At 32.5% G+C, this 24,703-nt stretch overlaps 1 protein-coding gene and 2 long non-coding RNA genes across 3 annotated transcripts; 2 read left to right on the plus strand and 1 right to left on the minus strand.

Moving 5' to 3' along the window:
* Positions 1–203: 203 nt before the first annotated feature.
* LOC139781869 (uncharacterized) lies at positions 204–1,246 on the minus strand. The gene is made up of 3 exons (XR_011720716.1): positions 1,135–1,246; positions 696–814; positions 204–486 (listed from the first exon to the last, which is right to left on the minus strand). It is a non-coding gene; the product is annotated as an uncharacterized lncRNA (long non-coding RNA).
* An 8,708-nt stretch (positions 1,247–9,954) lies between these two features.
* On the plus strand, positions 9,955–10,635 carry LOC139781868 (uncharacterized). Its single transcript, XM_071720753.1, has 2 exons — positions 9,955–10,126; positions 10,332–10,635. The coding sequence occupies exons 1-2, from the start codon at positions 9,990–9,992 to the stop codon at positions 10,633–10,635; spliced, it is 441 nt and encodes a 146-aa protein (XP_071576854.1). The 5' UTR covers positions 9,955–9,989.
* A 12,563-nt stretch (positions 10,636–23,198) lies between these two features.
* LOC139781860 (uncharacterized) lies at positions 23,199–24,452 on the plus strand. Its single transcript, XR_011720711.1, has 5 exons — positions 23,199–23,261; positions 23,502–23,761; positions 23,911–24,075; positions 24,194–24,294; positions 24,399–24,452. It is a non-coding gene; the product is annotated as an uncharacterized lncRNA (long non-coding RNA).
* Positions 24,453–24,703: the final 251 nt, after the last annotated feature.

The following is a 24,703-nucleotide window of genomic DNA, read 5'->3' on the forward strand; positions in this document are numbered from 1 at the left end:
AGAGAGAGAGAGAGAGAGAGAGAGAGAGAGAGAGAGAGAGAGAGAGAGAGAGAGAGAGAGAGAGAGAGAGAGAGAGAGAGAGAGAGAGAGAGAGAGAGAGAGAGAGAGAGAGAGAGAGAGAGAGAGAGAGAGAGAGAGAGAGAGAGAGAGAGAGAGAGAGAGAGAGAGAGAGAGAGAGAGAGAGAGAGAGAGAGAGAGAGAGAGAGAGAGAGAGAGAGAGAGAGAGGACACGTATAACTGTGTCTTGATATTTACTGTTTGTACTAAAAATCTATAGTTACTGTTACGTATACTTTAGATTTTCAGTACAAGCAATGAATATTGAAACGCAACTTATATAAAGCAATTAAACTTTTTATTACTCACTTACCTATTAAACAAAGCTTTTCATGAGGCATTTAAAACATTTTAATTTTCTAAGAGAAGAACAATGTCTTTTTTATTTCCTTCTTTCTCTCTCCGTTTCTAAAATTGCTTGATGTAACTCTGTAAAAATAAAAAGTTTAATTACTTCATATAGGCTGCGTTTCAATATTCATTACTCATAGTAAAAATCTAAAGTTTACATAACGGTAGCTAGATTTTAAGTGTGAATAGTTAATATCAAAACACAGTTATCCTTGTAATCTTATATTTCACATATAAACAGATATAAGTAATAAACGAAACAATTTAACTTTATATTCCCTGCTTACCTATATATTAAATGAAGTTTCCTAAGAGTCACTGAAGGCATTTCAATCTTCTAAGGAAGCACGAAGTTTTCTATTCCCTTCTTTCTCTCTCTCTCTGTTTCCAAAATTACTCGATGTAACTGTATAATAAAAAATTTAATTGCTTTATATAAACTACAATAATTATCTTTTTTGCAAAGTAACAATATGTTTTCTTTCCACCAATTTTGATTCATCTTATTATTATTCTGTACATAAAAGTGTTGAGGTACAGTTACCAAAAAATGAATAGTTTACGAGATATTTTATATTTTATGTCGAAAAGTACCAGAATAAAATATAAAATATTTCGTGAACTATTTTTTGATAACTCTACCAATACCTTTATATGTAGAATAATTAGAAGAATCATATTATATAAAAAAATCATAAAATTCTGTTTTAAAAAATAACGATGAACCTTTATATGACGATTTTTTGAAAATTTGATTTCCTTGATATCCTACAACTTTTGTCTAAAACGTTTTTCCATATCTTCCATATTTTTTTAGATTTCCCTGGAGTATTTAAAATAGCACATCCTGTATATACATTGGTACGTTATTGTATTATAATATTATATCATATGATAAAATTGGTAATTTTATTAATTTTAATAATAGTATGTAATATAATAACATATTATATGTATATATCAGCATAGATACGTAATATACATACATATATACATAATAAACTTACCACAAACAAAATAATCTATATGTGATCTTTCCATTTCTTAGTAATTATGTAGTAGGTATAACACGACACCCTCTTCGATTCCTTTGATATTTTCTTCTTCTTTATTTCTTTTTCATTAATCACATGTTGAAAACTTCTTCACGATAACCACGATAACCTAAAAAATATTTGATCGGGCTGTCAAAAAATTTATCTGATTAATTAAAATTATTGTTTGAATTAATAAATTAAGCAACACATTTTTATTACATGTTTTTTAATTGTATAATACATATGTACACATCCATATAGATACACACATACTTAATTATATACATATATATATATGTATTATACAATTAATAATATATATATTATGCAATAAATAATATGAATTATATATATTTATATATATTATATGTATTTATTTATATAATATTTATTATTTGTAAATAATATGTATTATTTATATATAATATAATAAACACTAACCTTGCGCGACACGACACACACGAGCTGTCACTAACATTTATTACGCGACACTGCCGCGATCTCGCGATCGCCGGCTTCGACCGGCCAATTACACGCGCGGTAAAGCGTCAACACTACGGCGCGAGATATTCGACTCGGAACTGCTCGGTCTTTTGACTTCATCATCGCTTTCTCCTACCCTACGGTTCAGCTGAAGTGAGGTCAAAGACCGAGAAGTGGGCGTAGTTTTCAGCTGAAGACTGTAGGATAGGAGAAAACTTCATCTTCGTACGATCATTTGTTACACTGAACAAGTTACACTGAAGCCCGACTACCTGCTCGCCCCATGCTATCCGACAGCATGGGGCTTTCTTGTGTACTATTCGTTCTAAAAATATCGCACCGGTACTGAATGACACCTAAATGTATGCAGAATGACTTTCAATACTTGAAAAAATTTTAAAAATTTGTTAAGTACATTATTTTTAACTTTGCAAATGCTCCAAAATTTCACTTTTCTGCAAATTCAAAATCACAAGCATTTTCAATTGTCCGTTTCATAATACTACTTATTACAAATCGAATATCAAAGTATCAGTTTTGTAGGAAATTTTATCAGCTTTAATTTTGATCGGATGAAATTTCTTCGTAAAATCAATAGAAAAGAAGATACATGCAAAAAACTAAATACAAATGCCACTTTTGCATAATTTCTTCAAAAAACACCACTTTTCGAGGGTTCTTTTTTTAAAGAAATCATACCTTTCGATGAACTTACAGTGCTGCATTACTTTCACACACATATAAACTACTAAAAATAGGTGAAATCCAATTTTTAAAAAATTATTATGTATATATTTTTTAAATATATTATTAATTTCGTATGAAATTGTATTTTTCATGAAATTTTTAAACAGCTGTAACTTGTTAACAAATGATCGTACGAAGATGAACCAAACGCCGTTTTAAAGATAATTTAATTCTCTTCAAAAAATGTAGACAGACATTTTGACCTACAGCTAACCGAAAGTGACTTTTTTTGACAAAATCCACAAAAAATGACAATTTTTCATGTTTATTAGCATTATCACCTACGCATATATCCAAAATGAGTTTGCATATACATCAAAATTTTCGAAATTTAATTATCTTTCACTTTCATCGGATGTAATATTTGCGTTAAACTTACAGATGTTGAGTTACAAGCGATTTTACCACTAAAAATCATACTCGAGGATCGATAATAAATGTTTTCAAAAATTCATATCTCTGTCAATATTGATCGTATCGAAAAAAAAAAATGGAAATTGTTCGCAATTAAATTGTCTACAACTTCTATTTGAACTATTTTTTTATTCGAGTCGCCATTTTCTAACTATCGATAAAAAATATGCGACGCGCTCATGTGTTTTCCATGTGTCATGAAATACCTATTATTTAAAAAAAATCTAGATCGACTGCAATTGGTCGTACAAAATTTTTCTCTGGACCTTTTTTGTGTGAAATTTAATTCTCTACAACTTTCACGTCTTCACTTTTTCCCCTAATTGCGATACTTTTTGAGTTATTGGCAAAAAACCAATTTTTGGGACCTTTTTTGCACCCCCATTTTTGGCTACGACAATGGTACGGGGGTGGGCTTTTAGTATTTTTATTACAACTCCAAAACCAACCTAACCCCTTGTGTCGGAGAAGGGGCGAGAAGGGGCGGGAGGGAGCTAGATTGTAAGAGGCCGACATGGCCAGGTCGGGATAAGAAAGATCGAGGGTTAGAATAGTATAATAATAATAGTGCAATATATTTGCTATAAAAATTAATTTGTTTACTATGTTGGTTCTGCTTTTATGACTTTTTTTGTCATTAAGATAAGATTGCTGTGTCAGACTGTGTCAGATAAGTTTCACAAAACTTTTTTATAACCTGTGTTCTTACATCTGTTCTGTTTAAAAATGATGATACTATGTGTTATATTTTATTTACAGTTATACTTCAATATGATTATTTGGATCAGGAGGAAGTTCTATTTTTGAAAATACTGATGTAAAGCATGGATTTGTATTGCGACATTGCGTTTGAAGTATGAAGTATTTGTATGAAGCTGAAGTACATGACCAATACAATTAATATATAAATAAGATAAAATTAATAAAAATTATTTATTAATAAAAAAAGTAATTCCTTCAAAAAATTTTTAAATAATTAATAAATATTTGATAATCTTTTGTTTTATTGATATTATATATATTAATATAATTAATATATAAATATAATCAACAAATATTGAAATTAATTAAACAATTTTTTATATGTATTAAATTTTTATTAAGATATATTTTAATAATGCCACGACGTAAAATAGAACGTTCTTTTGAAGAGGAAGAAGAATTTCAACAACAACGTCGTAAAAGAAAAGCGGATAATCAACGTCATCGTAATGAAGCTAGAAAAACTTTAATTAATCCAAGATCTCATAATGTTTCATATGTTCCTGGTACAATAAATGGTAATCGTGTAATAAATCTAAGCGATGAAATAAGTGGAGAAAATTCCGTGAATGTTACAGCAGTATGCCACCAATATGCCGAATATCAGTCCTATTATCGATCACGTAAGAGAAAACAACCACGTTTAAATATTAATAATACAATGTCTATAAACAATATAACAGAATATTATATTGGTTCCATGGATGTGCTTTGTATCCATTGCAATGCAAAACATTTTGCAGCTGAAAAAATATCTAATAAAGGAGATTTATTTCATGATTGTTGTAATCATGGTGCGGTATATTTGGAACCTTTACCTCAACTTCCACAATTCCTTCGTAGTTTATTCGATGGTAGTCATGCAAAATCTAATAAATTTTTTAAATATATTCGTAGTTACAAGAGTTCATTTTCATTTGCGTCATTTAATGATAATTTAGTTAATTTTCAAAATAGACGATCAGGTGCGTATTGTTTCAAAATACAAGGACAAATTTATTATCAAATAAATACAGCATTATATGCTGCTCAAAGTGAAAATCCGACTTATGGTCAACTTTTTATTATAGATTCTAATGAAGCAATAAATTATCGTTTTAATGAAAATTTAGATTTAGATTTTGAAATCATACAAAATCTTGAACATATAATGCGGGAATTAAATATATTTGCTCAATCTTATCAAATGATGGGTGAAGAATTGAAAAATCAACGACAATTAGAAATAGAATCTGGAGAATTGTTGCCAGAATGACAATTATTATTCACATTAAGACCAGGTATGGATCGACGCCGATATAATGCTCAAAGAACTAATGAAGTTGCTGCTGTTTTTCGTACAACTGCTGATGGAGAAATTCCAAAATCATACGTAACAATACGTAATAGAAATGACAAAACTTTACAAAACGTTAGTACCATGGATCCAAATGCTGAACCATGGATATATCCATTATTTTATCCATATGTTACTCAAGGATGGCATTGTAATTTAACCAAATTAAACAGTAATAAACGAGTAACGAGAGGTCAGTATATTAAATATCGCATGGCTATTTGTGACGAATTTAACGTCTTTTTATTAGGGCGTCGTCTATTTCAACAGTGGCTTGTAGACAGTTATGTAAAAATTGAAAAGGACAGAATAAATTATTGTAGAGATCATCAAAAAGAATTACGTACTGAAACATATCAAGGTTTAAGAGATTATTTACAAAGTACGGCGAATAATTTAAATGCACGTATTGGAAAGATGATTATACTTCCATCCACATTTTTTCAAGATTCAATGGCAATAGTTAGTAAATTTGGTAAACCAGATCTTTTTATTACAATGACTTGCAATCCAAAATGGCGTGAAATTGAAGAAAATCTTTTGCCTGGTCACGAAGCTTCTGATAGACCTGACATTTGTGCACGTGTTTTTAATCTTAAAAAGGATTATTTAATTGATTTGATTGTTAAGCAAAAATTTTTTGGAGAAGTAGCAGCCTTTGTATATATTATTGAATTTCAAAAACGCGGTTTGCCACATGTCCACATATTAGTTACTTTAAAATACCATTTCAAAATAACAACACCACAGATCGTTGATAAATATATCTCTGCTGATCGAAATTCCTGATCCTGGTGAAAATCGTGCTATACACGACATATTTATGAAGCATATGATTCATGGACCTTGTGGTGATTGGTGTTTGGTAGATGGAAAATGTTCGAAACATTATCCTAAACCGTATCATGAAGAGACCAGAATGGATGAAAATGCTTATCCTTATTATCGTCGACGAAATAATGGCAAAAGTTTTGAACGTCCTGGAGGATATGTTGTTGATAATCGTTATGTAGTTCCATATTGCCCTATTTTATCGATTATTTTTAATTGTCATATTAATGTTGAGATAGTTTCAAGTATCAAATCGGTTAAATATTTATATAAGTATATTTACAAGGGACATGATGTTGCTGCTATAACAGTTGAGCCGATAACAGAAAATGTAATTACTGATCATGATGAGATACGTAATTTTATAGAGGCTCGTTATGTTGGACCTGTAGAAGCCAGTTGGCGTATACTTGAGAAAAAGCTACAAGATAAAAGTCATTCTATAATGCGTTTGCCAGTTCATCTTCCTAATGAACAAAATGTAACATAATTGAAAACGAAGCAATTGAAGAAGCAATGACTTCTGCTTTAAATCAAGTTACGATGTTAATTGATTATTTCTCGTTAAATTCTCGTGACGAAGAAGCAAGACAATATTTATATGTAGAAATTCCACGCTATTATACGTTTAAGAAAGAGAAAATTAATGGAAGAAATGTATCACGTTGGATTAAACGCAAAAGTCATTATAATTGTATAGGACGAATGTATTCCGTTAGTCCAACACAAACTGAATTATATCATTTACGACTATTATTACTTACTGTAAAGGGAGCTACGAGTTTCGATAATTTAGGAACTGTAAATGGAGAAGTTTGTCGATCATTTTCAGCGGCATGTTTAGCTTTAGGTTTGATTGAAGATGATGATGAATGGAAACGAGCTATGAATGAAGCTGTTGGATGGATGATGCCAAGACAACTTCGTAGATTATTTTGTACGTATATTATTGCATTGTCAACCGTTGCATCCCGAGGAACTCTGGGAAAGTTTCAAAGTAGCAATGTCAGAAGATTATATTCGACACTTTGAAATGTTACAAGGACAAACGAAAGCATATGCGCAAATCAATGCTATGCTGTGTACTGAAGGCAAAAGTCTTACTGATTTTCCACTAATGGAACAATTGCAACAAAATGACGAAGAGGATGATTTTATGACACTTGAACAAGCTATGGAAATTGGTTCCAGACAATATAATCAATTAAATAAAAAGCAAAAAGAAATAGTTGATTTAATATTAAACAGATTAGATAATAATAATCATAATAACAATTGTTTTTATATTGATGGTTCAGGTGGATTAGGTAAAACGTTTGTATATACAACTATTTATTACTTAGCAAAAACTCAAAATAAACATGTATTTATATACGATGGCTTTTACGGGCATTGCAGCGACGTTACTGCCTGCGGGAAAAACGATTCATAAGACTTTTGGTTTGCCGGTTCCATTATTTGCTGATTCATCATCCAGCATTAAAATCCAATCAAAAGAAGCTCAATATTTAAAAGAAACAGATATTTTTATTTGGGATGAAGCGCCAATGGCACCACGATATGCTTTAGAGATTATGGATCGAACGTTGCGTGACATTATGAATAACGACTTACTTTTTGGAGGAAAAATTATTGTACTAGGTGGTGATTTCAGGCAACTTCTTCCTATTAAGATACATGGTACCCGATGTGAAATCATAAATCTTTCTATTAAGTTTAGTTTTACTTGGAAACATTTTATAAGTTTTTCTTTAACGGAAAACATGCGAGTTCTTCCAGAGGAAACTAAATTTGCAAAATTTTTATTGGATATGGGAGATGGCATATTAAATGATGCTAATGATAATATGCAACTTCCAGATTGTTGTATTACACCCAATAATGACGATATTGTAGAAGATATATATGGTGATCTAATACGAAATAAAGAATTTAATAATATGGCCAAGTGTGCAATACTTTCTGCAAGAAATGCTGATGTAGATGAAATTAATAAACGAGTTGTCGAATTATTAGATATATCTGAAGAACGAATTTATACAAGTACAGATAGTACTGAAAATTGCGGTGATAACGGTGAAATTGGTGAAGTTTTATTACCAGAATATTTAAATACTTTGTCTCCGTCATCTCTTCTTCCTTATGAGTTGCGTTTAAAACCGAATTGTGTCATTATGCTGATTAGAAATCTTAGTATCAATGAAGGTCTTTGTAACGGTACTAGATTAATGATTATAGAACTTGCGGATCACTTATTAAAATGCAAAATCTTAACGGGTGATAAAGTAGGAGATATTGTTTTCTTAAATCGTATAACGTTGTATTGTGAAAATGTATATCCTTTTACTTTTAAAAGAAGACAGTTTCCGATAAAATTAACTTTTGCTATGACAATTAATAAGTCACAGGGTCAGACATTTGACAGAGTAGGAATAAATCTTCGCAGAAACGTTTTTAATCATGGACAACTTTATGTTGCCTTTTCACGAGTTAGATCTTGGGAGGCATTAAAAGTTTATCTTGGCAGTCAGCGAAATAATAAACAAGTTAAAAACTATGTATATAAAGAAATATACGTATGATTTTCTCTCCCTTTAAGTTTTTATATATAGTTTCTAATAAAAAAATTAAAAGTAAAGTCAAAAGCTTATCTAGATAAGCAACAAGATACCAAAGACGTTAAAAATTATATATAAAGAAATATACACTCCATCAAATAATTAAGGGATAAAAACAATTGTTTAAAAAATAAGCAAATTTTAACAAGCTGTAACTGTGTTTTAAAAAAAATGGCATTCAAAGTCTAAAAAATAATTCTTAAGCTTGAAATCTTTACTTTCAAATAGATTCATTCTTAAAAAATATTTTAATTGTATAATTTTAAATCACCCTATACATAATTGACATTTTATAGATTATGTTTTCGAGTAATTGTTTAATTACGTGCGATCAATACATTTGATTACAACTTCAAGTGATTATTGTCGGCTACACGTTGCTATGTATTTAACAAATCTATATAATTAAATAACAGTCTATAATCGCGCAAGGAAACGAAGAGGACGTTTGCACATTGAGATCTTGCTGAGAGATAATTAATATAAAGGTATAAGATACTTATTTCGTTTCTTTTAATTATATGACATTATGCAATTATAATAAATATGGGAGTATTATATATGTCCTTTTTGTATTTATTGTATACACTATACATTATTCTTAATACTCTTATATAAAAAACACTAAATATCTGAAAGTTAATGTAAAATCTGATTTTTTAGATATCTTTGTATTTTTTCTAACGTTAAAGTGATTTATTCAATAAATTAAATTTTTCTCTAATAATTGTAGAATCGCTTTGATTCTTATGAAAATATTATTGAATTAAGTTTAAATTTGTCTACAGCATGCAGTGTGTATACGTATGTGTGTAGAGTATATTTCACTTTTTATGATTAGTTTCAAGTTGTGTTAATTAATTATTTAATTTTATCGTAAATCGGATTTGCCTTTCTAGGAATGGTAAATTATATATAGATGTTTATTATTTTACATTATTTGCATGTTTTACAAAATTATATGTAACGTCGTAAAATATCTTATTTAATGTATATTATTTATAATCACTATAATATTTTAAATAGATTCATTCTTTAAAACATTTTAATTATATGATTTTAAATTACCCTGTACATAATTGGCATTTTATAAATTATATTTTTGAGTAATTGTTTAATTACGTGTACTGCAACTCAATATATTTTATGTTAAATGTCGTTTTATATATTTCATATATATATATTTTATCATGTCATTTAAAAATTATTAATAAGTATCTAATAATAGTCATTTAAGTAAAAATAATCATTTTTTAAATAATTACATATTAAACGCAGTTTTTATTAATGGAGTGATTTGAAATGTTATACAGCAACACATAAAGCATATTTGTAACAAAAAAGTATATAAAAATGGAAAAGATAAATAATTTAAAAGAGTCGCATGAAGAAGACGATTATTTCAGTAATGAGTCCGAAGATTTAAATGCCATGGATATGTTAACTTCTAACGAAATGCTGGATAATGTTCAAATGTACGATTCAACTGTGTAAGTTTACTCCTAAATTTTTATTATTTATAAAAACTTAAAATACAAATATTTATGTTTACTTTTCTATGGACTTCAAGTTATAGTTTTGTCTTTACAATTTTTAATATCCTGTGGTCTGTAACAATTTTTTATGTTGCATCTAAAAAACAATTCATATCCATTAACTGTTTAAATATTTTAAATAACTTTATTATTCTTACAGTGAGGTAGTAGGTTACGTTGATGGCATAGACGCTCCGCGTTATGTAGGTGATAAATCTCAATACAAAGTTTTTAAATTCTATTTAAACAATGGTAGCGGAAAACGCGTGCAAATCGTGGCGTGGAACGACGATGTTGATGTTGTAGAACAATATATAGTCCAGTCACTATGTACAAAAAAACGAATTATAAAAGACATAATTCTGACCCAAGATTTGTCTTTTGGGGGGTGTTGGGGGGCTCAAGAAAAGCTTAATCTCAAGTTTTCGACCTCTGTTTTCCGCTTGCTTTTTTTACGGGAGTAAAAAATGTGAAAAAAAAATGGTTTTTCCGCGATAACTCGGTTTCTAATAAAGTTACAAGGTCGAATCGGAGCTCATTTTAAAGCTTTTTTTACGCTCTACAAATTATGTCGTATGACATTTTTACGTATGATCGATTGTTTTCGAGACATCGAACGAGAAAGGGAAATAACAAGTTATTCGTGTCTTGAACGTTTTGGTCGTGGCTGATTGTCGCCATCGTCTTCTTGAAGTTGAACCTCGTTCGGGTGTTGCTCGTCGTCTTCGTCGTCGTTGAAATAGTCATCCATCTCACTTGCCATAATTTCTGCCGGAGTTATCGAATTCAGGCATGTTTGTCCGGAACAGTGATAGCAAATCATCGAACATTTAATGCCTGCTTTTCGGCAACCACACGAGCCACTGCAGTTTCCCTTGCATTTACATCGAAAAGCTTCCGCTCGCTGCGATATACAGAAAACGGCTGGCAAATGCGATAAAAAGGACCGAACGAGCAGATGTTTACTATAGACGCCGGACGGGATTTCCGACCCTCGCATTCCAATGCTACACGTGTTCCGCCGCTTGACCCTTCCAGGTATTTTAAAGTGTCGGTTAAAACCGGACAGAAACGTAACGGGCGCTGCCACAAAAAAATATTTCAAAATATCATGATAGTCTATATTTATTATTAACAGAAATTATGTATTATAAAAAACAAAAACGAAATAAACGTACATACTTTTATTTTTCCCTTTCTCGTTCGATGTCTCGAAAACAATCGATCATACGTAAAAATGTCATACGACATAATTTGTAGAGCGTAAAAAAAGCTTTAAAATGAGCTCCGATTCGACCTTGTAACTCTATTAGAAACCGAGTTATCGCGGAAAAACCATTTTTTCACATTTTTTACTCCCGTAAAAAAAGCAAGCGGGAAACAGAGGTCGAAAACTTCCGGTTAAGCTTTTCTTGATCCCTCCAACACCCCCCAAAAGAAAAATCCTGGGTCAGAATTATGTCTTTTTTAAATGTACATAGTGACTGGACTAAAGGTCTTTGTGATTAATGGGATACGAGTAGAATCGCTCTTCAATGTTCCACATGACAGTTCGTACAAGCTGTTGGTACATAAATAAGTGACTGCGATCGATCGTTAAGCGTAATTTATGTTTCTTTCTTAAAATTAGTGAAAATTGCAGAATACAAATAATTTTTGCCGATTATTATTAGTAGAACACATATTAGACACATATTCTGACCTAGAATAATGTAATATTTGAAGAAGTTACAAAGCAATTGTGTGGTGTATTTTTAGCAGCATTTCCTGTAACAATAGCATTGGGAGAAAATCCATTTAATAAATAGAAATGTACTTTTGCTTCCTCATAGAGAAAGCTTTGTTTTCGTAAAAAAAAAAATTTTTTTTGTTTTTCTGAACGTGTTTAGAATGTTCTAAAACGTCGAAAAATTGTAATTTAAAAAAATGTATGTGTGTGTGTATGTGTGTATGTGCCAAATTTACCGAAATTTCTATAACTCCAGAACTAATCAATCAAATCTTAACGAATTATATATGAAATAGGGGTAGAAAAAACTGAAGAATATAATAGAATTAATAAAAATTGCTAATAATCAAGGGGTTTTTTTTTAAATTCTGATTTTTTTTTTAAATGTCTATGGTTGCTCTAACTTCCGTAAATTTGGAGATATCGATCTATTTTTAATTTTATTATATTTTTCAGTCTTTTCTACCCCTATTTTATATATAATTCTTTAAGATTTGGTTGATTAGACCCAGCTTTATACGCGATCAAAGGTCCATAATTTTTTAAGAAATGCCTGTAATAGGTCTAACTTCCGCAAATTTGGAGATATCGATCTATTTCTAATTTTATTATATTCTTCAGTCTTTTCTACCCCTATTTTATATATAATTCTTTAAGATTTAATTGATTAGACCCAGCTTTATACGCGAGCAAAGGTCCATAATTTTTTAAGAAATGCCTGTAATAGCTCTAACTTTCGTAAATTTCAAGATATTGGGTTGTTTCTAATTTTATTATATTCTTCAGTCTTTTCTACTCCTATTTCATATATAATTCTTTAAGATTTGGTTGATTAGACCTAGCTTTATACGCAATCAAAGGTCCATAATTTTGAGAAATGCCTGTAATAGCTCTAACTTCCGTAAATTTTAAGATATAGGACTGTTTCTAATTTTATTATATTTTTCAGTCTTTTCTACCCCTATTTTATACATAATTCTTTAAGATTTGCTTGATTAGATTCAGCTTTATACGCGAACAGATATTAGTATAACATATATTAGCCGCAATAAAGGTTATCACAATAAAAAAAAGTGTGCAAGTAGAAACTTGCACATTGCTTTTTCATAGTTTTTAAGTGTGCAAGTAGAAACCTGCACATTGCTTACTTATAGTTTTTAAGTGTGCAAGTATTTTTTAATCGATAGAGTATCATTTAAGGAAGGTTGGTATTGAATTTGGTGATGATCGATAAAGGGGTTCTTTTTTTAAAAAATTTTGAATTTTTTTAGAAATGGCCGTGGTTGCTTTAACTTTCGCAAATATTGAGATATCGGGCTGAATTTTTTTTTAATTGATAGAGTATCATTTAAGGAAGGTTGGTATTGAATTTGGCGATAATTGGTAAAGGGGTTCTTTTTAAAAAAAATTTTCGACATATTTGTTCGACTGATTTGATCTGTGAAACAAGCATTTAGAAATGATATCTCTGATTGTCAATTTAAAAAAATGACTAAATAAGTTGCTTGTTTCACAGATTATATTTCCTTTTTGAATACGGGTAGGGGAGACCGGGGCCTAACCGTCAATTTTTTTTCGGTGCCGATTTTTAACAAGAAAATAAATAATTTTAGTTAAATCTGGTATACCACTGTAAAGAGTGAACCTTTAGCTACAAAATTTATATAGGAAATTTTTGTCTACGTCGCTTTGTTTAACTGGTATAGAGCAAAAACGACAACGGTGGAAAAATTGAAATCTCAAAAACGCCGGGGTTTAACCGTCACACTGCATTTTCAATACATATACGTACATCTAATCCTGAAAAATGATAGGATACATCTTAATAATTGTTTTTTAAGAGAAAAATATAAAAATTTATTCAAAATTTTTATGCGAAACATTATTAAAAAATAGTTACGAGGGTTCCTCTTTCCGCAGAAGTCACTCGCCCGACTTGTTTCACTCCTCGACGTCCGATGACTCTATTCGGTGTCTGAACGGTTGTAATTCCCGTCTCATCCATATTCCATATGCAGTGAGCCTGGAAATGCCCGAGAATGCCTTGAAAATGCACCCGGACTGCTTACTGACGGATTAACCCCAAACACAAGTTTCAGGTTTGATCGCCCACGAAATATTAGACATCAACGATAATGAAAAAACTACACTGGATTCGTGTTCAGCATGCATTACTCTTTATAATCACGTACCTCGAGGCTTGGAAAGCAAATATTATTGCAGATATTACAAAATTTCCACGCGCAGAAAATGTAACTTTCACCTTCCGAAAACACGTTTGCCCTCGTAAAAATCATAATACGGCAGGTAACCTGCCGAAACTCCGTTGGTCACATGGGTACCATAAGCAGCGTTTACAATGTTAATAGCGAGTTCGCACAATATACAGGTTCCGAGATATTTGATTTGACAGTTCAACCCCGGCGACGGTTAGGCCCCGGTCTCCCCTACTTATAGAAAAACGTAATATACATAGATTTTGATATATATATATATATATATATATATATATAGATATATATATATGTATATATTTCTTTATATATTTCTAACGTTAACTAACGATTGGACGAAATCTCTGCTTCCTCTATGAGGAAGAAATGTGCAAGTTTGTACTTTTTTTAATTAATAAAGTATTATTAAAGGAAATTTGATATTGAATTTGGCGATAATCAATAAAAGAATTCTTTTCTAATAAAATTTGAAATTTAGTGAGAAATATCCGTGGTTGCTCTTGCAAATTTGGAAATTTCGGACTGACTTTTCTTTAATCGATAAAGTATCATTAAAGAAGGTTAGTATTGAATTGAAGTATTGAATTTGACGATAATCGGTGAAGAGATTCTTTTTTTTAAATATTGAGCAAAAAAACCGATTAAAGACCTGCCCCCGGGTCGTAAAGTTCAATGGAAAGGCACCCGGAACAGGATGGAGCCCGTAAAATTTCTGTCAAAATATAAAAATAAACAAGTGTGCAAATTAGGAATTTGCACATTGCTTCGTCAACATTTTATTGCGCTCATAAAACTTCCTCTGTGAGAAAGCCAAACTGTACTATACTAAATAATAAATACTAATAATTATGCATCAAATAAAATACAAGTTTCCTCATAAGAGAAGTTTTGTAAGCGCAATAAAATGTTGATGATGCAATGTGCAAACTCCAAATTTGCACACTTAAAAATGTCGTTCATGCCGTTGTTATTTTATCAGTACAAAATTACCTTTTTCAAAAAAGGTAAAAAAAAGTGCCAAGTACACGCAATGTATTTTGTAAATTCAAAATTTAACCTAAGTGGTAGCTTTATATCTTTTTCACAAAATTATATTATCTAACTTAACTCAAGTGACATGTATTTCAAAAAAAAAGATGTAAAATCTTTAATTTCTTCTTCACAAAATTATATTACCTAACTTAACTCAAGTGACATGTATTTCAAAAAAAGATGTGAAATCTTTAAATTAAATTGCGCCAATTGTAAAGAGAATATGTATATTGCTTTGAAAGATAATTGTTATGCAACTACTTTAAAGAAATAAAACCCAAGTGGTATCTTCGTATTCCTATTCAAGGGTCTTCCTATTCTAAACCCAAGTGATAATAGCTTCTTAATTCTCTTTAACAATTTTTTAATATTACAAAGAATCATTTTAATTACAAAGAATTAAAGAAGTAACAGTACAAAATAAAAATATTTAATTAAAACAAAATAAATAAATTTTTCTTGTAAAAAAACTTGGCGCTGCTTTTTTACTCCTGTCGCATTCTTCCCTAAATTATGTTTATTGTTTTTTATTCAATCAAAAATCTTAGTACTAATGTTTAAATTTTAATGTTTAAATTTCAAAGTCTAGCAGCGCCAAGTTTTTTTACAAGAAAAATTTATTTATTTTGTTTTAATTAAATATTTTTATTTTGTACTGTTACTTCTTTAATTCTTTGTAATTAAAATGATTCTTTGTAATATTAAAAAATTGTTAAAGAGAATTAAGAAGCTATTATCACTTGGGTTTAGAATAGGAAGACCCTTGAATAGGAATACGAAGATACCACTTGGGTTTTATTTCTTTAAAGTAGTTGCATAACAATTATCTTTCAAAGCAATATACATATTCTCTTTACAATTGGCGCAATTTAATTTAAAGATTTCACATCTTTTTTTGAAATACATGTCACTTGAGTTAAGTTAGGTAATATAATTTTGTGAAGAAGATATAAAGCTACCACTTAGGTTAGATACATGTCACTTGAGTTAAGTTAGGTAATATAATTTTGTGAAGAAGAAATTAAAGATTTTACATCTTTTTTTTGAAATACATGTCACTTGAGTTAAGTTAGATAATATAATTTTGTGAAAAAGATATAAAGCTACCACTTAGGTTAAATTTTGAATTTACAAAATACATTGCGTGTACTTGGCACTTTTTTTTACCTTTTTTGAAAAAGGTAATTTTGTACTGATATCACCTATTTTGTAGTGTTAAGCAAGGATCTGCAAAACATTTTTATTTTTTATTTTTTAATTATTCACAAAATTAGCAATACCAACAAATACATAAAAATTAATAATATTTAAGTAAAAGTAAATTATACATTTCTCACAAAAATTGAAGGAACACTAAATTTATCTTTAAAAATGAATAAAATTTAAATTTCAAGCTTAAAACCTCTACTTCCGAAAGATTACTATTATTCGTCCAATTTTTATTATGTCTAGACATAATTTTAATTCAGCGAATTTTTATTATGTCATGACATAATTTTAATTCTGCCGCTAGGGAATTTTTAAGTCGATTCTTATAAATCAAGCTTGAATTTGATGTCTAAGTGTCCCAGGTTGCCGATAACGAGGTCCACATAGTGCGCTCCATAGTTTTCGGTGTTCAGGTGTATTAATACCTTGAATTCGATGTCCACGTGTTCCAGGTTGCCGATGACGGGTTCCAGATAGTGCGCTCCATAGTTTTCGGTGTCCAGGTGTAATAATACGTTGAATTCGATGTCTAGGTGTCTCACGTTGCCGATGACGAGGTCCACATAGTGCGCTCCGTAGTTTTCGGTGTCTACGTGTATTAATACCTCGAATTCGATATCTACGTGTCCTACATTCAGATTTAAAGTTATTAATACACCTAGACACCAAAAACTACAAAGCACACTATGTGAACCTCGTCATCGGCAACCTGGGACACGTAGACATCGAATTCGAGGTATTATTACACCTAGACACCGAAAACTACGGAGCGCGCTATCTGGACCTCGTCATCAGCAACCTGGGACACCTAGACATCAATTTCAAGGTATTAATACACGTAGACACCGAAAACTACGGAGCGCACTATGTGGACCTCGTCATCGGCAACCTGGGACACCTAGACATCGAATTCAACGTATTAATACACGTAGACACCGAAAACTACGGAGCTCACTATCTAGACATCGTCATCGGCAACCTGGGACACCTAGACATCGCATTCAACGTATTATTACACCTGGACACCGAAAACTACGAAGCGCACTATGTGGACCTCGTCAGCGGCAACCTGGAACACCTAGACATTGAATTCAACGTACGATTACACCTGGACACCGAAAACTATGAAGCGCACTATCTGGATCCCGTCATCGGCAACCTGGGACACGTGGATATCGAATTCAAGGTATTAATACACGTAGACACCGAAAACTACGGAGCGCACTATGTGGACCTCGTCATCGGCAACCTGGGACACCTAGACATCGAATTCAACGTACGATTACACCTGGACACAGAAAACAATGAAGCGCACTATCTGGATCCTGTCATCGGCAACCTGGGACACGTGGACATCAAATTCAAAGTATTAATACACGTAGACACCGAAAACTACGGAGCGCACTATGTGGACCTCGTCATCGGCAACCTGGGACACGTAGACATCGAATTCAACGTATTATTACACCTGGACACCGAAAACTATGAAGCGCACTATCTGGACCTCGTCATCGGCAACCTGGGATACCTAGACGTCGAATTCAAGCTTGATTCATAAGAATCGACTTAAAAATTCCCTAGCGGCACTTTCTGCCAAGCGTAGAGAACCTTCTTTTCCGGCAGCGGTGGTAATACGATGTAAGGATACGAAATCTCTCCAGATAAACATGAAGCAATTGACTCAATATGTATTATATACCTAATACCTAATTTACCTAAATAGAAATCTTCCTCCTGACCGATAAGTCTATCGACCTTATTTAATTTGCCTACTAGATCGATCGAAATACGCGCGCGATATCGAAACTGGCGATACCTGCGCCGCCAGCGTCGAAAAAGTGAAAGTGACATTTTCTGATATATATATGTTATATTGATTGAGAGACGACGACGTATCTCCGTATCTTAAAAATAAATTTTCACATTTGGACTTTGCGTCGCAATATCTCCGCTCGTAGGGCACGTAGCGGAAAATATTATAGGAGATACCCCCCCAAAGTCGACCCCAAGCTATCGATCAAGCCTACTTAGAACTTGATCCGTTCACTCGTTATCGAGATCTCAACATCTTGGGTACTCGCAACCCGTCGCGTCGCGTAAAAGAGTCACGGTCGGTCTCGCTCCGCGTGTACTTGGCACGAGACACTACCGTGTCTCTTGATTTCGTTGCGAAGCGTCATCATTATTATTATATTTAATTTATATGTGGATGAATGTATATTCTTATTAATATTGTATCCTGTAGTGTGTTTTATTATGTCTTGAAATTTGTGAAAAATATAAACATCTTGAATTAAATGTTACACACGTGCCAATAAATTCGAATGCATCTATCTATATAATAATGATAGTTATATTTGCTTTCCATGCATATTACATTTATTTTTGATAAAACTAAGTGCGCGAAGAAATAGGACAAGAAATAGGATACAATATTTTCTAAAAAATTACAAAATTTATACTTTAGCACGTTAACTGCTATGGTAATTACCTCTATGAGTGAAAAAATGAGTTTATTAGGGACCATTTCTGTCTCTGTTTAGCGAATTTTAATTGATCAATGTTTTTTTATTGTTCTTGAAAAGTGCATGCATTTTGTCGTTCTTCCGAACACACGCGCACGCACACACGCGTACACATACGTACAAGTGACGTTAATTAATTAACTCCGCCGACCGCGAACGGTAGGCACGTTCGATTCGCACGCACGTCGACGGCGCAGAAAATAAATCGCGCTAAGTGAAAGTAACATTGCGCCGGTTTCGCGGATCGTCGCGAAACGGCGCGCCGCGATTTCGCGTCGCACACAATCGGACAAAGCTCTCGAAATAGACGTCGATAAATTTAAGACATCTCTAGAATAATTGGGATATAGCAAATTAGGCAGAAATTTGGAATGTCGAAACGTGAATTTTTCACGTGAACGATCCTCTTTACATAAAAGTATTAAAAAGGAAGAATGTACGATAACATATAATTATTTATTTCTGATATGCGTACAAAGTTTCTTTTGTCCACAGAATAGGTATTTGGACATTTTTACGAACTGCGTCCCATTCCCAGGGTTGTAAAGGGTGGGCGTTGAGATAATGCTAAAAGAAGCAAAAACCTGTTTTCTTCCGAAATTACATGATATACGAGCGAAATATCAGTCCAGTTCACTCGGACACTTCGGTTCGGTGTTGCGACCCCGATAATTATTCGGGTATTTCATTTTTAAGACGGCGATTACGGCACGATAAATTCTACCGTCCGACCGGTGATAGCGCCTCGAAAGTTCACGAATTAAAGCTGTGTTAAGAAGTGAAAGCAGCGCCGGATTGCGAAACTCGGTAGCGTGCAAAAAAATCCATTGTGGAGACTAGATAGACTTTTTAACGAAGTGCCGTTTTTTCGTAGGAAATTATATTGTTACGTCGCCCAATAGTGGCTACCTGCTTAATTCGCGAGGAATACGCGCACGCCTTTATTTCGCATTAAAGTAAAGAGTATACGCGAATAAATTTCTTCTCCCAACCGCGGAGAAAACGATGGATCGCAACGAAGCGCTTTGTTGAATGTTTTCGCGGATCTTTATGAAGACATGAGCCTTCGGAGTGGTCGTAAATATCGCAAGGAGATACGCACTGTTATATCGGCCCAGAAGGAGAAGTACCTACGTCGATTCGATTTGCGATTCGATGAATACTGCAACTCTTGATATTTGCGTCGACAATAGATAACTACAACGTAAATCGATAGAAATATCAGATCGCGAGATTACTTCCCATTGTTAATTTTCAGCGCATCCATGGCATAGAAAGGGCGCTTTCGCCTGCAGTACGACGCGAGTAATCCGTTTGTAGATCCCTCGCGACGCTCGTGTAAACGATAGAACAAAACCATCCCCGGTAGGGCTTCCGAGGGACATATAGCAGGCGTAACTTGAGAGCCTCGCGGACCCCGCGACCATATATGTCCGCCTGTCGTTCTCTTTTTCTCGCTCGCACCGCTCCCCTGGCGAAAATTTTTAGTGAGAGATTGTGTTTGTATTTGTTTATGATGAGTTTTTTCAATGGTTACACTATTTATAAAGAGTTTTATTGATGTTTACACTGTTTGGAAGCACGTTGCAAACACTTGGTTAACCCCCTGCTGACAAAACATTTTATAAATACTTAGAAAACTATAATGGAAACGTAGACTATGTTATTAAACGCCACTTAAATATTTCATAAGAAAAACGTAGCTGTGAACATCTCATAAACAATTCCGTGTTTAAATTTACATCTTATAAACAATTTAATAAATTTTTTAAAACTCAAATGAAACATCTACTCAACATTTAAGCAAACATTTTATAAACATATTATTTTTGCCAGGGTTGTCACGGCGGTCGCGGTATCTCTCTCGTGCAGCATCCACCCGCTCGCTGGACCACGACGCAATGGCCCGCGCCCCGCCCGATATCGACGCGTATACGTCAATATCGCAGTGTCGCGACACATTGCCCCAAATATCATATATAATTTCATAGGTATCAAATGTTTCGCTAACGAAACATATCATTACATATCTTCCAACCTTGACTGAAATTTAGTCGGCGCACAGTCAAGGTTGAAAGATATGTAAGATAGCAATAAAAATGAAACTTTCGCGCATCATTTACAGCGCTTGGTTCTTAGTTAATAGCCCGTTTTCTATATTCGTGCGGATCTTGAATTAAATTGTGTAATTAAATTTATATGTCGTCTAAAAACTAGGATTTTATTGTCTACACTAGTTGTCGCTCTTGCAACATCGAGATGCACCGACTAAATGTCAGACTCGAAACACAGTGCCGGTTGGAGTAATAAAATCCTTCCCTACACCTAATTAAATTGAATCGATTTAATTTTTGATGCTATATGCATCTAAATAACTGTAAAGAAATCATTGCGAAAAATATTACCTCAGCCAGGGTTCGAACCTGGAACCTCCTTCATTCCGTGAAGATGTCGTACCAGTTCGACCACTGGGGCATGTGGTAATATTTATCGCAATAACCTATTATATTATATTGCAATATTGTCGAGATGCTGTAGCAACGCATGTTTCCTTTCTTAAAAGTTTTATTTTTTAAATGTTGGTCTGCAATATTGGTTTTCCGTGTATAGGAATTAAGTGGAAGTGATTGATGGTATAGGATAAAGATGGACGATATTTTCATTCATGATGCGTATCGATACTTTCAGACTGTATCACCCATCTCTAGTATAGGATAAACAAAATAATAATTACTTACGCGACGTAAATGATTATATAGTTTTCCAGATAAATATGTTAATAACTACTCTTAGTTATTTAGAGAGAATCCTAAGGTCATTGCCTCACTGTGCCAGTATTATCAATGCAATTCTGCCGTAGTGACACACTGTCCGCGTTGGTCCAGTTTTGCATAGAGAACTTATTTAATATGGTTTAGCGTAATGCAAAAAAACCAAAAATCTTTAATTTTAGTGTTATATGTAGATAATCGCGTTAGCAAAATATTAAGTATTATTTCGGATAGGTATTATTCTCGTAAGGAAAGTTTCATATTAGGAAATAAGAACCTTTAGTTAAGCGTATGTCACACGCAATCAATTTTACACTGACCGTTAAACGCCTATTTTTCTTACGTCTTACGTTTTTCAGCTAATGCACAACGAGCTGATATACTTACATTTAGAATTGTTCATATTTAGATTATCGGAACATTTAAAACGTTGTGTCTGGAGGAGCAGCTTATTTGTTTACTTTTCTAAACGCGAGATTTTATCGCTCCTATTTCACGTGCTGGTTCTCGTTCCCGTAAAACAGATTGCGTGCGACGACGAAGTGTTTGGCTTGCGTACGTTGTAGTCAATTTGTGATACCAATCGTGTATTTGTGCAATATGTACCAACAGCTCAACGAATTTTGCTTCGTCTTCTCATTTTGTAATGGGTATGTTTCGTCGAGAGGATGACATATAGTTAATATATGTATTTTTTTTCCTTGAAAAATATATATTATGTACAGCGACATGTGCACATACGTATGTAACATGATATATGTATACTTATGCATATATGTGTGTGTGTGTGTGTGTGTGTGTGTGTGTGTGTGTGTGTGTGTGTGTGTGTGTGTACATCTATGTATACTGAAGGATGGTCCGTATATGGAAAGACAACTATATAATTTTGTAACATATATAATACAACACGTATATTGAAACATCCACGAACATATGATGCCTTCTCTTGCCATATATGTATCATTCGTATAATTATAACTTGCCGCTTACAGCTGTAAATGCGCTGCAATTACGTTACAAAATTTATAAAGTTATCTTCTATCCGAAATATCGAGATTACTGTCTGACATAACTTACAAGATAATTGCATGTTCGCACTGTAAAAATTGTTTGTCTTAATGTATTATTCAATTGAAAATGTATTCACGAGATATTTGAACGATTGCAGTGTTCTCGAATTTTAAATCACGCTTAATTTGTAAATTTTTCTGTGCAAACGATAACTTACGAGTGAGGACTCAGATTTTTAAATCTTTCCAACAAGTCGTGTGACTATAATACATTTTCCTATCCTTTTGTTTTAAATAAGCGTCATTAGATACACGACATGTAAAAAATGCATACTTTCCTATTTCTTTTTTGTTTACTTATGTGCAATCCTTTTTAAGAAAACGATTATTTTCGCTAGTTTTAAATATGTACTTCATATGTACTCAAATCACTATGTGATTTAAGTACATATAATAAGTAAAAAATATAAAATATCAGGTAAAAAAAAAGCTGCTGATTCTTGGGAAACAGAATATTCTCACTCTGAATCTTCTTTTGTCTCGAGTGAAAATCGAATCACTCATCCTGCAAAATTTGCAGGTAATAATTGTAATTGCTCTTTTACTCTTTATTTATAGTTTGTCAAAATTTCTAGCAAGTTTTTGATACTAATAAAAATATCAGATATGTTTAGTAATAAAGAAATCAGATTTATTAGTTAAATATTCAACACAGAAGGAGAATACAATTTTATAGCTAATTTAAGTATGCAAATTGTAGGAAATAATTAAGAGATAGATTCAAAACTTGTTTAATTTTAATATTTTTGGTATTTTTCAGGAAGTTGTGATCCAAACGACTCTACAGTTAAAACTGCAATCGCCTGCTTAAAATATGACAGTATTGAGTCTTGGCCTGAACTTTTGCGCAGTTGGTCAGTGACACATCCTTTGCGCTTTCAGTATCTGAGAGAAACCAGACCGATATCGCAGCTGAATAAGGCAACGTCTTCTGTCCAACAATCGCAAGAGTCTGATGCTTTAGTGAGTGATTATTTCAAAAATTGGGGCGTGCTCGCACTACTTAATGGATATCTACTGGTGAGAAAATTGAATTTATACATGTTTTGAATGTGTGTGTGTGTGTGTGTGTGTGTGTGTGTGTGTGTGTGTGTGATGCTCTTTTTTTCTCCTTTCGAATTTATTCCCTTTCAAACATGCTAAATTAATTGATTTGTATATGGTTGTAGATTCAGCAAGATTTTAAAGAATTATATCCTGGAAGAGAAGATGGTTTGATATCAAAGTGGGATTCAACCCCAAAGAAGTCTTAATTAATCTTCTTAATGCTGAAATTGCTAAATCAGATGAGTATGGCAGGAAGTTACTTAAAGATTTGACTGTTACAGATACAGGTATTTATAAAAAGACTGTATTTTGTGGCTCAATTTCTTTTGTTACTTATTTGTAATTATATATTAATTTATATAACTGTTATTAATTTATTTTAACTACTTTATTTATGTTTTTCAGAAAAAAATGACGTAATTCTATTTCATTTACTGCCATCACTTTGCTGTAAAAGGACAAGAGGTGCGAGCGTAAATATACCATCTGTCGCAGAAGCCAGAAAGGTCTTCATCCTCCATGTCCTTGTAATTATCATTTATAGAAAATATTTCTATTTTATGATAATAATTAAGTACATAAACTGACTGTTTTCAAAAATATTTTGCAGATTCCGGGGGACTTGAATCGTCAAATCAAGATTCATAGCGAGTGACTGGCAAATCATGGCCTCAACTTGCAGCCGACGTTAGTATTTGTTGGACCTACTTTATCGAACATTACTGCCAGTTACGTTCAAATAGATACTGTGCGGTATGAGCTTCGTACTCCATTAAAAGCTCTGGACACGTGTTTCAAGGCGTTTCATGCGCTGGACGCTGCATATCAAGAGGAGTGCCGAGCAGTCTGGCTTTTTATTCAGAAGTATTTTTACGATTTGTATCTTAAAGAGAATGATAATATTCCTCGAGTAAC

This window comes from Temnothorax nylanderi, unplaced genomic scaffold, assembly GCF_030848795.1.
Source record: "Temnothorax nylanderi isolate EJ_2023f unplaced genomic scaffold, tnyl_v1.0 TNYL_tig0369_pilon, whole genome shotgun sequence".
NCBI classification, from domain to species: domain Eukaryota; kingdom Metazoa; phylum Arthropoda; class Insecta; order Hymenoptera; family Formicidae; genus Temnothorax; species Temnothorax nylanderi.